Raw genomic sequence first — 14,337 nt, 5'->3', positions numbered from 1 at the left:
CATTGGAGAAATGAAACAAACCATTATTAGTTTTAATTTCCCCTATAATCTGATTTTCTGGAAATATTTCAGGGCTTCTTGGCTTGAGGCGGTGGCCGAGGCCTTTTTCTAGGTCACTGCAGTGGCTGCAGAGTTGTTGGCTCCCAGGATCCGGGAAATGGCAAAAGGATCTGAAGGCCTCCTGGGTCTCCCCAGGTCGGGGTGACATCGCTCCAGGCAGCAGGGGTGGATTGGGGTGGGTGGGACTGTGGACTGGCTCTACAGAGACAAGGCATGAGGGGAACTGAAAAGATTAGCTGGGTTTCATGAAATTTGGAAGGCAGTTTTATTCGAGAAGCCAGACGAGGACAAAAGTTATTGGGAAGAGGAAGATGCAGTACAAGGGTGGCGGAAAGCTAGAAAAATCAGTGAGGTCCCTGAATGTGATCCATGACAAGTGTTCAAAGGGCTGCAGAGAAATGACCCCCCCAAAATTCCATTTAGCTAAATTTATTCCACTTAAAGATGTACATTTTATTCCAGGATTGTGTTTCTTTCCTGTTCTGTGATATTACAATATTCTCTATTTTATGAAATAACGGTAATTACAAATATTAGGTGGGCATCCTTTAATGTCTTTACCAAAAGAAAAAGTTGAGCAACATATGTTGGTTTTGTAACTCAATGTATATGCTCATTCATGCACTTGTGTGTAAATTCATGTTTGCACACACAAATATCTACTACATACATATATGTATGAATATATACATATAAAGTATGTGCAGATATAATCTTGTTTTCTTCTTTTTAATGGTCAGTAACACCCTAAATGTGGAAACCACTGAACTATTTCTTAAATTGCCATCTCCTGGGGAAAAAATATGATACATAATGATTACTAGCTCATAAGAAATTATGAGGTTAACCAATTGAATGAGTCAACCAACAGGATGAGCCAACTAGAGGAAAATTCCTAATGCCTTTCTTGTGTCCTTTTCTGTCCCAGGTTGCTGACAGTATTGTTGGGCATATAGTATGCCTTCAACAGAAAATGTCTTTCAGGCAGATTTTTTACTTCTCTGAACAATTAAAAGTATTCTTTAATTACAATGGGGCATGGGAAAAATAAAGGCCAGATGAAATGTACCTTTGTATTTGTCCTGGATATAAAATACAGTGACTTGCTATAAGGCATTGCTATGCAGATATTTTTGAACTCCTGGAAAACAATTCAGCTAAAGGACTAAGAATGTATGAAAATTTAGGCCACTTGCTGAAATAAGCTTAGGCTTTATTGTGTTCATAAGCAGAAATTACAGCTCTCCCTTCTTTCCTCTTGTACACATTTTATTTGACGGGAATTAAATCCTGCGGTGGAAGTATTTATACATCTAAAAGCAAACTGGGCTTCGAATTATTTCAGGAGTTGTCATGGGGTGCCCCAGAATGAAAGTTGAATATATTCAATACTGGACCTACAAATTAATATTTAAATCATCAAAAGTTATTTCTTTATGTCTCTCTTATTTTAATATTAATTTTTTTTTTTTAGGTTCTTGATTTACATAAGCAGGAAGCCTCAGAGTCTGGGCATTTCCATGAAAGCAAAGGTCACATTTGGAAACTGTTGGGACTAATTGGAGGCATCCATGGATTTTTCTTGATAGAAAAATGTTTTATTCTTTTTGTATCACCAAATGTCAAGGTACAGTTTAAATTTGATATATCCTTTGCTTTTGGCTTCATAATATCCATCTTTTATTGTACTTGTTCAAAAGTGATTGACGTTTTCATGAAGATGTCTATGTAAGGAATGAGGCTCTGATTTCCAGAATACACAGGTCATTCTGACTTCCCTGTAAATTCGGTTATTAATCTTTAAAACATCTGTAGCTGGCCTGGTGATGTATTTGTTACAATCTACAACCTGACCTTCATGGCTAGGTTAGAAACAGGGGACTATTTCATGTCATAGAATGAAGGGACCAGAGGTCTAGCTATCAATCAATGTTTTGAAAGACTTTTCTAATAAAAACCAAACAAGCAAACAAAAATTTTGAAAAGTCACAAAATTACCCATTATTTTTTATCTTAAGGACATTTACAGTATTAAAAACAAGGAGCTCAGGAATGGTATTTGTAAGAAATCCTTTTTTTTTTAATTTTAGCTTGAATCATTGCTTTCATTTGGGCTTGTATTTGATTAATTTCTACATGTATGATGAAATGTAAAACACAGTGTGGTTAATTTATGATTTTGTTTTTTTTGCACCAATAAGAAAATAGTTGAACTGTTTGGTGGATGGTTAAAAAGTAAACACTTTTGGAAGAATCTAGGGGATTAAAATAAAGCAAGTTTTTTTTACCAAGTCCTGATGCTCTGCAGTCCTCTATGGACTTTCCTTAACCATGACTGCACTCAGGCCAAACTTCAGTAGACTTTTAAAATATCAGCACTTCTTTATTATCATTCCTAAGTGTATTCAAAAATTCTACTTTATGTATCAAAGAAAGATGGTTCTGTCGATGGGTAGAAGGTTGCTAGGTGGCTAGATGTGTGATAAAAATAGATATAGCAAAATGTCAATGACAGGACCAGGAAGTAGACGTAAGTGCTCACATTACAGTTCTTTCCATTTTTCTGTTTATTTAAAAGTTTTTATAATAAATAGATTTTCAACAGAATCCTGAAAAACAATTCCTGTGTTAATGAAGCAGGTTTGTTTTTTGGCCTACGGCCCAAGCTAGGATGTGATTTAAGATTGACAATTCAAGCTTCTGTCACATCTCCTGCTAAAGAAGTTTGGGACATTAATTTCCACAAAAGGGGCTCTAATCTTAATAAGCATGAAAAAAATGATACTAGATCACCACTTATATACAACTAGAGGTCTGGTGCACGAAATTCATGCATGGGGAGGGGGTGTCCCTCAGCCCAGCCTGCACCCTCTCTAATCTGGGACCCCTCGAGGGATGTCCAACCGCCCGTTTAGGACCGATCCCACCTAAACGGGCATCCCTCTCACAATCTAGGACTGCTGGCTCCCAACCACTCGCTTGCCTGCCTGCCTGATTGCCCCTAACCATTTCTGCCTGCCAGCCTGATCACCCCTTAATTACTCCCCTGCCAGCCTGATCGATGCCTAACTGCTCCCCTGCTGGCCCGATTGCTCCTAACTGCCCTCCCCTGCCGACCTGGTCACCCCTAACTGTCCTCCCCTGCTGGCCTGATCACCCACAACTGCCCTCCCCTGCCAGCCATCTTGTGGTGGCCATCTTGCGTCCACATGGGGGCAGAATCTTTGACCACATTGGGGCGGCCATCTTGTGTGTTGGAGTGACAGTCAATTTGCATATTACTCTTTTATTAGATAGGATATATTAGCATCCCTGGGCTGGTAAAACTAAATTGCTAAGCCAACAAATCAACCGATGTGCAATAATGAAAAATTTAACCAGGATGAAAATGAGTGAAATAAAATCTGAAAATGTAGCATTTATTCAGATTGTCATTGTATTTTTCAGGGAACTTAAAATAAGTTTTAAGAACATAATTTTAAGATTCATGATATTGTGTAAAATAAAAAGAATGCACATGTTTTAGAAGTTACAAGTGCTTCTAAAATCTGGAGATTTTTATTTAATAGTTTTAGGGTATAATACAGTTTCACTTATCATCCTTTTGGTATCTCCATCAGAAAAAAAAAATCAAAATTTAATTTTGCAGTAAATAAAAATGACATTATAAAAGCCACCACTGTTTGAGTCTTTTAAAATTCTTGAAATTGAATTCTTAAAGCATTCTGAATATGCATGAAGCAGTCCTGTGCTTCTCCAAGGTGAGGCATTTTAGCAAGTATTTATCACAGTGAGATTTTCCCATTATTCTTTTTGTGTAACCCACCACTTTGGCCAAAAAGCAAAATGTTAAACAGAACCATGGAATTGACAAAGGCTGCACATGCATTCTTTCACCCTCAGAACTAATTTCAAACCATCCTTATCCAGCAGAGCGTGTCATTGGTTAATGGACACATGGGACATTCCCACCATCTTGCACTCAACTCTGAAGTAAGCGACCAGTCAGGCAGAGGCAAATCCGCTTCAACTATCCAGTTGGTAGGTTACTGATCTGAATTGTTTTACTAGTTTGATTACCTTTTTTCCTTTATTCCTTGATTACTAAATAAAAAATCAGTAGGATAGATACAGAATCCACTCTTGACTTACCTATATTCTTGACCATGATAAATAATTTGGAAAACTTTTCCGAGCACCTGAAAGCTGTTTTAAAGTGTAAAAAACATGTTTCATAGATTCAAATCTTTGCTATCTGCACCAATTTGAAACAAGTATGGATTAGATTGATATAATATACGGCAATTTAATAATGTGGTTTACAAGTTTTCATAAACCAGTTGACCTTTACTTAGTTTTCCATTCTGAGTCATCTTTAGCCTTGGCTAGGTGGATGTAAATAAGTGTTAAACAAGGAATTAGTGCATCTAGGAGTGGGGTGTTCATTTCACAATGCAGATGTCTGCCCAATGAGATGTCTCATTTAGTGCCTTCTGTTGCATTGTATTTTCCATGACAAAATTGTCCATATGAATTCTCAAAACACAACATCCAGTCAGGTTCAGAACAGTATTCCCATTCTAATTCTCAGAGTACAAGTAAAGGAACAAGCAACATATGAAAGTAATATGTAGCAGACAGAAAACGTGCCTCCTATACCCCCACGTTTTCTGTCTGTTACATATTACTTTCATGTGTTGCTTGTTCCTTTACTTGTACTTTGAGAATTAGAATGGGAATACTGTTCTGAACCTGACTGGATGTTGTGTTTTGAGAATTCATATGGAGGGGTTTACAGTTCAAGGATAGATTCCTAACCAGGTAGAAATAAGTAAGCTATTCCTGAGACAGTAACACAGCAAAACAGAAGTCGGGCAGTAGATTGCAGATCTAGAGCTAATGCAAAGGTAGGAACACAAAAGTTCCTTTAAAAGTGATTTTAAAAGCCCTATTGTGTTTATTTCACATGTGGTTGGAAAGAAGATAACTTCAGGCTGAGATTAGTTTTAAAATCATTCTAATGCTGACTCCATTCCTTCTGTTTGATTGAAGGTTCCAGAACCCCAAGATGTGTATAAGAGAATCTCTGATGCTAGCTTAATGAGTTTGGTTGTATTTGAATATGCTGGTTCATTAATAATATATTCACCATTCCTTTTATTATTTAAGCTGCAAGATCAAAGCTAAACAAATAGAAATAATATGAACTTCCAAGAACCATTTGGTTCAGTTTCTGGTTTTTCAGGCAGGAAGGGAACTTACAATCCTTTCCAATCAACAAGGAATTATGGATGTTTGCTTCTAAATTCCTTTACAGAGTATGACATTATATTTTCTTGGAGAAAAATATCCTGAAATAAATATTTGAACTCCTGACTTTTAATGAAACCATAGTGACTTTTGATTATAATCAAGCCTTAATGTAATGTAAAAAAACAAACAAATACATTTTTTGGGGGGTCATTCTAGATACACCAATTTCAGGCAACAGGCCTGTCAACCTCCTTTAAACCTGTATCCTTCAGGTCTTCTTTTCGGCATCATTTTCTAAGAAACTGCCTATCATTATATTTTTTGAATACCTGCTATTATTTAACACATGAACTTTAAGTTTACTTCTTGTTTTACATTTAAAAAAAGATGCTTATGTCTCACATTAAATTTGTCTCAAAGTCTCCACAATTTTCAATGATAGAATTATATAAACGTGTTTTCCAAATAACATATATAAAAGCAGGTAAAAATTATTCTTTTCATATCTTATGTAATAAAGAGCTAATATGCAAATGGTCATCATGCCCTCACGCCCTTGCACTGGGGCCAGGGGACCTGAGGCCAGGCAGGGAAACCTGAGGCTGCGCCCCGCCCCCCCCGCCCCTGCAGGGCTTGACGGGGGTGGAGCCGGCCAGGTCTGGGTCTCATGCGATTTTGAGGCACACACAGGTTGGGGGGACTTGACTCTGGGTCCCATGGCACATCCCAGATTCTGACAGGAGGGAGATTTTCATATACATTTTACTAATTTTCTTTCAACTCTGACACTTCTATTATAGAGAAAGGGCAAATAGCAATATTAAAATATTTTCTCTAATTAATTCCCTTTTAATGTGCACAAATTTCATGCACTGGGCCACTAGTAATAAATAAAAATCTGAGGTTTAAGGAGGAAAAGTGACTTTCCAGGAACTGAACCACGAGTCAGTCTCAGAAATAAAATCATGCAATCCTAACTCATAGATGTCAATTTTGAAATCTCACTTTCCCATCATATGAAAGGATGAGAAAGCTTTAAAAAAATGATTATGTTTGTCTTTTCTCATTCTGTTAATATTCCTTCGTAATCGGCAAGATTCTTTTACTGACTGATAAAGCAAGAAAATCAGAATATTATGGCATGATGAATGAAATGAAGTATGTGTTGGCATGGGTTACTTCTCCACTCACAATACACATTTTGCTTAAAGATCAAAAGATGGATTTTAGATCTACAATCAGGAGAAGAACTAAATCAGGCCAAGAATTAAGAATCTCTTTTTTACAACTTTTGGCTTCATGGAGGCTCCATCATTTAGGAGCCTGAGTGACAGACGGTCTCGGTAGCTTCTGGCGCTCCATGGGAGGCTCTGATCTCCGTGAGGGCTGCTGTCATCTAAAGGCAGATGGTGCAAATGCGTGCAGATTCCAGCCGTTCCTTCTGTGTGTGGCTATGAAATTTAGAAGTTCTAATATACTCTAGGACAGTGGTTCTCAACCTTTCTAATGCCGCGACCCTTTAATACAGCTCCTCATGTTGTGGTGACCCCCAACCATAAAATTATTTTCATTGCTACTTCATAACTGTAATTTTGCTACTGTTAATGAATCGTAATGTAAATATCTGTGTTTTCCGATGGTCTTAGGCTCTACAGCAGCGGCTCTCAACCAACGGCCCACAGGTTGAGAACCGCTAGCAGGGTCGCCTAAGACCATCGGAAAACACAGATATTTACATTACGATTCATTAACAGTAGCAAAATTACAGTTATGAAGTAGCAATGAAAATAATTTTATGGTTGGGGGTCACCACAACATGAGGAGCTGTATTAAAGGGTCGCGGCATTAGAAAGGTTGAGAACCACTGCTCTAAAGTATTCAACTATCTTTAAAAAATTGACATAACTCTTCAGATGTTTCATTTTTTTTTCAATAAAAAAAATGATCATTGCTTATCTTTTATCATTTATTTTTGTTGTTGTTGTTTAAAATAGAAAGGCCCAGAGGATTCCCAGGCAGCTGAAATTCCTATAGGCAGTATGACAGCCTCCAACAGAAAATGTGAGTACTCAAAGAAAAGAAAAGAGACAGAACTTATGGACACAGACAAGAGTGTGGTGATTATGGGGGAAGAGGGGTGGGTAGAGCTGGAAGAGGGCATAGGGGAGATAAATGGTAATGGGAAAAAATAAATAAAAAGGTTGGGGGAAGAATACTACCCCACAATACACAAACTACTGTTATATGCAAAAAAAGAAAGAAAGAAAATGTGGGTACTAATTCATAAAAGCTAAACGTTAAATGTAGAAAATGTCATAGATAAAGGTTATGTTTGCTTTAAAATAAATGTCAAAAATTTCATATTGGTTATGTATTTCATTATTAAAATTTTTGCAATAGAATTTTTAATAGACTTATTCCCATCAGTCTGTAAAACATACCAAACATTAATATCAACTTTATTCCATTCTTTAAAAAATGCTGTTTCCCCTAATTGCTTAAAACTGATCTTCTAAAAACTTCAATTAGTTTAAATACATATGTGGTTATCAGAGCTCCTTTAAAATCATGGTTACATGATGATTAAGCTTTCACTTCCTGTGAAGTTTGAAGGTGTCATTGGTTTTTTTGTCTTCTATCACTGTCTACTGAAAATTGATCATAAATGCCTATCTCATTTGTGATATTGTCATTTAAGCTGGTGGAGTTCGAATCAGTGATACTTTAATATTCATATCTTATTCTATAAGTTATTTGTTGATGTAATTTTCAACCAATCCTTTTCTGAATCTAATTTACCAATTTTGGATAGAAATTTATTTATTTTTGCTTATGTTTGTGAATAATTAGAATTTTTTGGTCTGTTTTTGTTTTTATTGGTTGCTCCTGAATCTTTGCCCCGTTTTTCTCATTTATGTTACCTTTTGGTGACACACTCTTCTTAGTGTTTTAATGTTAAACATGATGAATGCTAAGCTATAATTAGTTATTCCCATTCTATTATAATAAGTTAGTTTCCCAATAATAAAAATAGTTACCATTTATTAAACAATTATTATATGCCAAGCACAGTGCTAAAAACTAGACATGGGTTATCTCATTTAACCCTCCTACAGTTTAATAAAATAAGAATAATTATTATTCAAATTATACAAGTGAAGCAACCAATTGCTAGAGAGGATAAGTCAGTGCCCAAGATTTCATAGCTAGTAAGCTCCAGCATTGAGGCACTAAGGAAATGCTAATGTACCAACAGCTTCTCTGTGATCATTTATTAATGCATGCGTCCATGTGTCTTCTTACATTTTCATTCAGTTAAGAATGTGCCATGTTTCAGGCACTGATGCATGAGATAATTAAAATAAGAATGGTCTTTATTTCTAGTTTGCAGTGTGGTTGCGATGGATCACCATTCTAAATGTGTTAGATATATTAATTCCTGTAATTTATTTATTTGATTCAAAATATATAATTACAGAATGTGTCCAATTCTGCTTTCAGGACATTGTTGGTAAATTTTTTCCTTTTAAATCTTCAGTTCCAGGAGATATTTTAGAATACCTGACAATAGACATTTCTTTGTTTTTGTTTTTGAAAGGAAGCAAGAGGCAAGAAGGATGTGCTTAGTGAAATTGGAAGCAAAGAGCAGATGCTAGGTCAGGGAGTAACAGTGGTCCTATTCAAGTATTTTATAGGCCTCATATCTGTCCACTTCAGATATCAAGCTTGGCATACAGAATGAATAGTGAAAAAAACCCAAATTCAATTACTCAGCTGCCCTTTTGCCAGGGACATATTAAATTAGCTTCAAATATTTGATTACTTATTTCATATTACCTCACTGGTGGAGTTCAGCTTGTGTTTCAAAAGACAGGATGTGAAAATCCTATCCACAGTTTGATTTCAATAAACAGAAAGCAAAGTGATATAAGGTCCAGCCCAGTTCCACCATGGAAAATCTCTGGTAAGTCAGAAACATGGAACTCAATATGACTGCCAGGTACATGAGGAAAGGTAAATATTATTGATAATTCTGTAATGAGTACATTAAATCACCAGTGAATGCTTGGTTTACCTTCTGCTGAATAATGTTTCAATTATCTTAAACAATGTGCCAACATATTCCTGTGGCTTACATGCAAAAATGTAACTTGTCTTGTGGCTTGTTACATGTCCATGATTTGTTATTTAGAAACCTATAATCAGAGATAATAAAATAACAGAAAACAAAAACAAGCCACACTGTTTCTTAGTAGAATATAAACTGGGTAAAAATTTTCCATTTTGAACATATGCTATTAATAGCAATACTACCTACATGTAGGCCTGTGGAAATTACAACTTATTTGCATGCTGCAATGTTGTCCAATGTATTCTTTTAAATTATTTCATTTTATTATAGTTTCACAAAGAAGAGCTTTATTTCTGAAAAGTAGCAGGAATAGCTAAGGACGTGGTAAGCATTATTAGATTCTGAGAGCTTCCAGGCAAAGCCAGCAAGAACTCCCAGAATTCAATAATTTGAGATGTACAAGTAGTCTGTGTTTTTATGACTGTTGCCTGGAATCTTCTCATTTTTAATAAAAAATAAAATGAATTAGTAAACTACAAGGAGGATATAAGTCAGTCTCACAGTGATAGTTCTAAATACAGCATGATTGTTAGAAGCAAAATGCATGGGAAAACTTTGCAACACAGTCAAAACAGTTATCTCCTGGCTTACAGTCTGGGCTGTATCTTCTGTTCACTTGACTGAAGTTACTTATTTCCCTGTGTGGGACATGAAATGAATCAGGTTATATCCTCCCAAATAAAAGAGCAAACCCTACCATAACAGAGTCCCCCTGTGGTCTTAGACCATATAACAGAAATCAGGAGGCACCCTCTTCCTATTTTTGTTGAGGGTACAATTATTAGAATGTTGTGTTCAATTCTAACAGCAACAGCGGCTACTACTCACACCTGTCACCCAGTAGAGAGAAAGTGAGTAATTAATGAAGTTTTAGAATAAGACACTTGATTGTAATGGCTTTTCTCAGCAAATGGTATACCTAGGTCATTTACTGTCAGACTGTTATCTCTGAAATACCTTTTGCAACTCCATTAATTGTTATACTGACATACATTCTTAGGTTTTTGAAAACAAAATTCTCTGTGTTAAAAACTTGAACCCAGTTATGATCCAAATTATTTCATAACTAAACCCATTATAATCTAAATTAGTTCACTGGCTCTTCACCAATCAGATTGTGTATATTATGCAATAGAATCCCATGAAAACAGCTTCTCCATATTTTGTTCAACGTCTAGCTGGCCTCGCATTGACAGTTATTTTCAGAAAGATAAGAACATTAAGTAATTGTTCCAGAGCCAACTGTGGGATCAGCAGAGTTGGAAGTGGTTCTGTTGAGGTCACAAATGGCCAGTGGATGAGGCACTTTGTCAGGGTGATTAACCACCAGACAGGGAAACAGCTTGGCAGAAAGCGCACTCCTGCCGGTTGCCACTAGGGGCAGTCTGACTCAGAGGGGACAGTTTTGGAAAAACACTTCATTTTAACGACATTCTGCAGGGAGGTTCTTAAATTATCTTAAAATGCTTTACAAAGGACACACATGGCAAGGTCATTGTTGGTATTTTGGGAGGTTATAAAAATATTTTAATTTTGGCACAGCTGGACAAGGTGATAGAATAGAGAGTGCCAGTGCACAATTTATCTCATTAAAAAATAGAGCCATTTAAAAAAGTGACAGTATATCGGTTAGCATATTTGCATCTTCAGTCCTGACTTATTTCGAAAACTGAAACAAAATGGGGTTACTCAATCTGATGCAATTTAAGAATGTCACAGGTGGATGGGAAAGTTAGCTATGTTTGATGGATTCCATGAAATAGATAATGCTGTTTTAATGCTTCTCACACCTTTATTGGATGTTTTAGGCAAATCCATGAGCTCATTGGCAGTAATGATACTGGTGGGGGACTGCCTGCACAATTTTGCAGATGGCCTCGTGATAGGAGCAGCCTTCTCATCGTCATCAGAGTCTGGAATAACCACGACAATTGCTATCTTGTGTCATGAAATTCCACATGAAATGGGTGAGTCTAACACTGTTTCCTGCTTATTGAGAACATCATAACAGATTTCTAGCTATGGTTTCCTAGGCTTCCTTTTACAAAATATGATGAAAAGATGAATATTTTTCTTTCATAATTTATTTAAAAAGCAGAGAAGAACTAGAAAAAAAATCCTGTACCTTGAGATAAAATTTAATTGGACTCTATATTTCCCAGGGCCAGAAGTGACTCTGGATTCTGGAGAATTCTATATGGGAGAAAGTCATTCAGAGAAACTGCCTTTTAAAGAACTTTAAAATCTGCATAGTAACTGTGGGAAAACATCAAGTGGGGAACTTTACCCATTATGTCAGCAAACAGGCCAATGAGACAAAATATTTAAATGAAATCCAAACCATGGTTTCATCAACCGGATTTATACAAGACATCTAAAGCCAACTGTAAAATTGATATGACAGGCCTATGGTAACAGATGCGCATAAGACTCTTTTTCTGGATGATCTTAATAGCCCTGAAATTCAAACCCTGCCTCCCAGAGACCAAGATGAGATAGAATATACATTAATGAGACAGACCCAGAAAGAGGGAGGCTGGCTCCAGGCACACATGTACCTTAGAGAAGGGACTCCGTGCTGTCATTCTTTCTGCTCCCATTTTCAGGCCTCCATTGCCCCCTTGGGCCAGCCCTGTTCTCTGTGCTTAGTGTCTATTGTTTGAAGACCTATTGTCAACTCACCACGGACCCAAGCCTCTTGAAGCGGTTTATGCCCTTCCTGAATCCATTGGAATGTGCCTGGTCTGAGTGCCTTATTGTATGGTCCTGCTTTACCTACTATTATAAAACCACAGGGGAATACAAGACACTGGGGGGTGGGGGGAACAGGTAAAGGCATGTACTGGGGGGTAGGGGAGGCCGGGGGAGGTCAATAGGGGGAAAAAAAGGAGACATGTACTACTATTTGTAATACTTCAAACAATAAAAATAAATAAATAAATAAATAAATAAATAAATAAATAAATAAATAAATATAATAATAAAACAAAGAGAATCAAACTAGGAATAAAAAAACTAGGAATAAAATTTCAGAAACTAAAACAAAACAAAACAACAACAAAAAAAAACCCCACAGGGGAGCGTGGCAGTCGGTGACAGGCCAGCCAAGGTGTTTTAAGACCAATTACACATTGGACCAGTTATACAATGGAGCTAGGAAACTCAGTCCCTTGGCCGTCTTTCTTGAATTTCAGCCTCGTCTCTATCCTGAAAACTGAAAACGAAGAAATAGAGGCTCTCAGATTAATAGGCCATTCTTCTCTTGGAGGAAAAGAGAGAATGTGATGTTTTTCAAATCATCAAGGCTTTGAAACATTTTCCAAATAAAAAATTTGTTTTCCTGATCAACTTTGGCAATGATTTTAAAATCTCATATTAAGTGGTTTTCTCTTTTCCCAAAGCAGTTCTGACATAAGTAAATAATGAAAGCCCACATCATGTTTACTACCTTGTGATTTTGCTTGGCAAGTTTCCAAGCAAAAAGATTTAGAAACCCTGGGCCAGCAAGCTCTTTATTTTTATTTTTTAAATTTTATATATATATATATATATGTTCTTTGGCTATTGTCTTCACCTTTTTTTTATCCTCTCTGATCCACCCACTTCCCCTTTGACAGCTGTCATTCTGTTCCTTATATCCATACCTCTGTTTCTATTTTGTTTGTCAGTTTATTTTGTTCATCAGCTTCCACATATAAGTGAGATCATATGGTATTTCTCTCTCTCTGACTGGCTTATTTTTGCTGAGCATTATAATCTCCAGGTCCATCCATGCTGTCGCAAAAGGCAAGCGTTCCTTCTTTTTGCTTTATTTTGCATTTATCTGAGCTGGAAATGCCACAGGACAACGGGACATTAGAAACCAAAGAGTATGTCACAGTTCTCGCTACACTATCTTTGGGAGCAGTAAAAGAAATAAAACTTTCGAAATGTAACTTCCTAATTGCATAATGTGTTAGCTATGAATCCTGGAGAAATATAGGAAAATGGTTTCTTAACTGATCATACAGCTTAACTTATAAAATTGATCCCAGTTGCTGACACTTGAAACAACCTAATAGCACATTACTCTGCCAAAGGCATCATCTGTGAATTGATAATTATACTTTTTTCCCTTAAAATTTAGGAGATTTTGCTGTGCTCCTAAGCTCTGGGCTTCCTATTAAAATTGCCATCCTGATGAATTTTATAAGTGCTCTGACTGCCTTCATCGGACTGTACATTGGCCTCTCAGTATCAACTGATCCTTGTGTTCAAAATTGGATCCTGACAGTTACTGCTGGGATGTTCTTATATTTATCCTTGGTGGAAATGGTAAGCTTTGTGGCTTTTCCTTTTTGTTTTTCTAAACACTGAAACTAAAACAGAGAAAAAACAATAAAATGAAAGAATAGAGGGGGGGAAGAATACATAAAAGACTAAAGAAATATTCTGTGCAATCCAAGAAAGTAAGTTAAAGCAGAAGGAAACAAGTTGAGACGCAGAAAATACTGACATTCTTTTAGTGAACTAAAGTGGAATGAATGAAATCTTTATAATTGTCAAAAAGTGATCATCAGTTGATTCTTCTCTGGCTTTGCCTCTGTATTTGATGCCTATACTTCTAGCTAAAAAATGAAACATTCAATTAAACAGGCAGGTATTTTTTAATACATTGGGAAATAGTTCAACTGAGTTTGTTATTGTATTAAATAGCTGTTTAACTTAATGAACCAACTTTACTTTTAAAAATAATGATTTTTATCTTTAAGTTTTAATTGCCAGAGGGTTATTGTGTGGTGAAATAAGAAAGACTGTTATAGTATTAGGCCTCTAAAAATCACAACATATACTAGTATTTCCTAATGGGATCCTTGCTGACACCAATGGTAACTCAGTCATCACTTTTCATC

The 14,337-nt window shown here is 36.3% G+C and overlaps 1 protein-coding gene across 3 annotated transcripts in view; it reads left to right on the top strand.

Annotated features, from left to right (window-relative positions):
* SLC39A12 (solute carrier family 39 member 12) overlaps positions 1 to 14,337 on the top strand; it is a 73,687-nt gene that overhangs the window by 41,094 nt on the left and 18,256 nt on the right. Inside the window, exons 8-12 of one of the 3 annotated variants that reach the window (XM_080642719.1) lie at positions 1,535 to 1,687; positions 3,991 to 4,101; positions 7,308 to 7,374; positions 11,254 to 11,412; positions 13,572 to 13,759. In XM_080642719.1, coding sequence (XP_080498845.1) covers positions 1,535 to 1,687; positions 3,991 to 4,101; positions 7,308 to 7,374; positions 11,254 to 11,412; positions 13,572 to 13,759 — 678 coding nt within the window. The remainder of the gene's footprint in view (positions 1 to 1,534; positions 1,688 to 3,990; positions 4,102 to 7,307; positions 7,375 to 11,253; positions 11,413 to 13,571; positions 13,760 to 14,337) is intronic. The other 2 variants (XM_080642720.1, XM_080642721.1) reach the window with 2 other exon arrangements.

Source organism: Plecotus auritus, assembly GCF_963455305.1.
Source record: "Plecotus auritus genome assembly, chromosome: 1".
NCBI lineage: Eukaryota > Metazoa > Chordata > Mammalia > Chiroptera > Vespertilionidae > Plecotus > Plecotus auritus.
The sequence above is the reverse complement of the archived record's forward strand: the minus strand, read 5'-3'. Positions and strand labels throughout refer to the sequence as shown.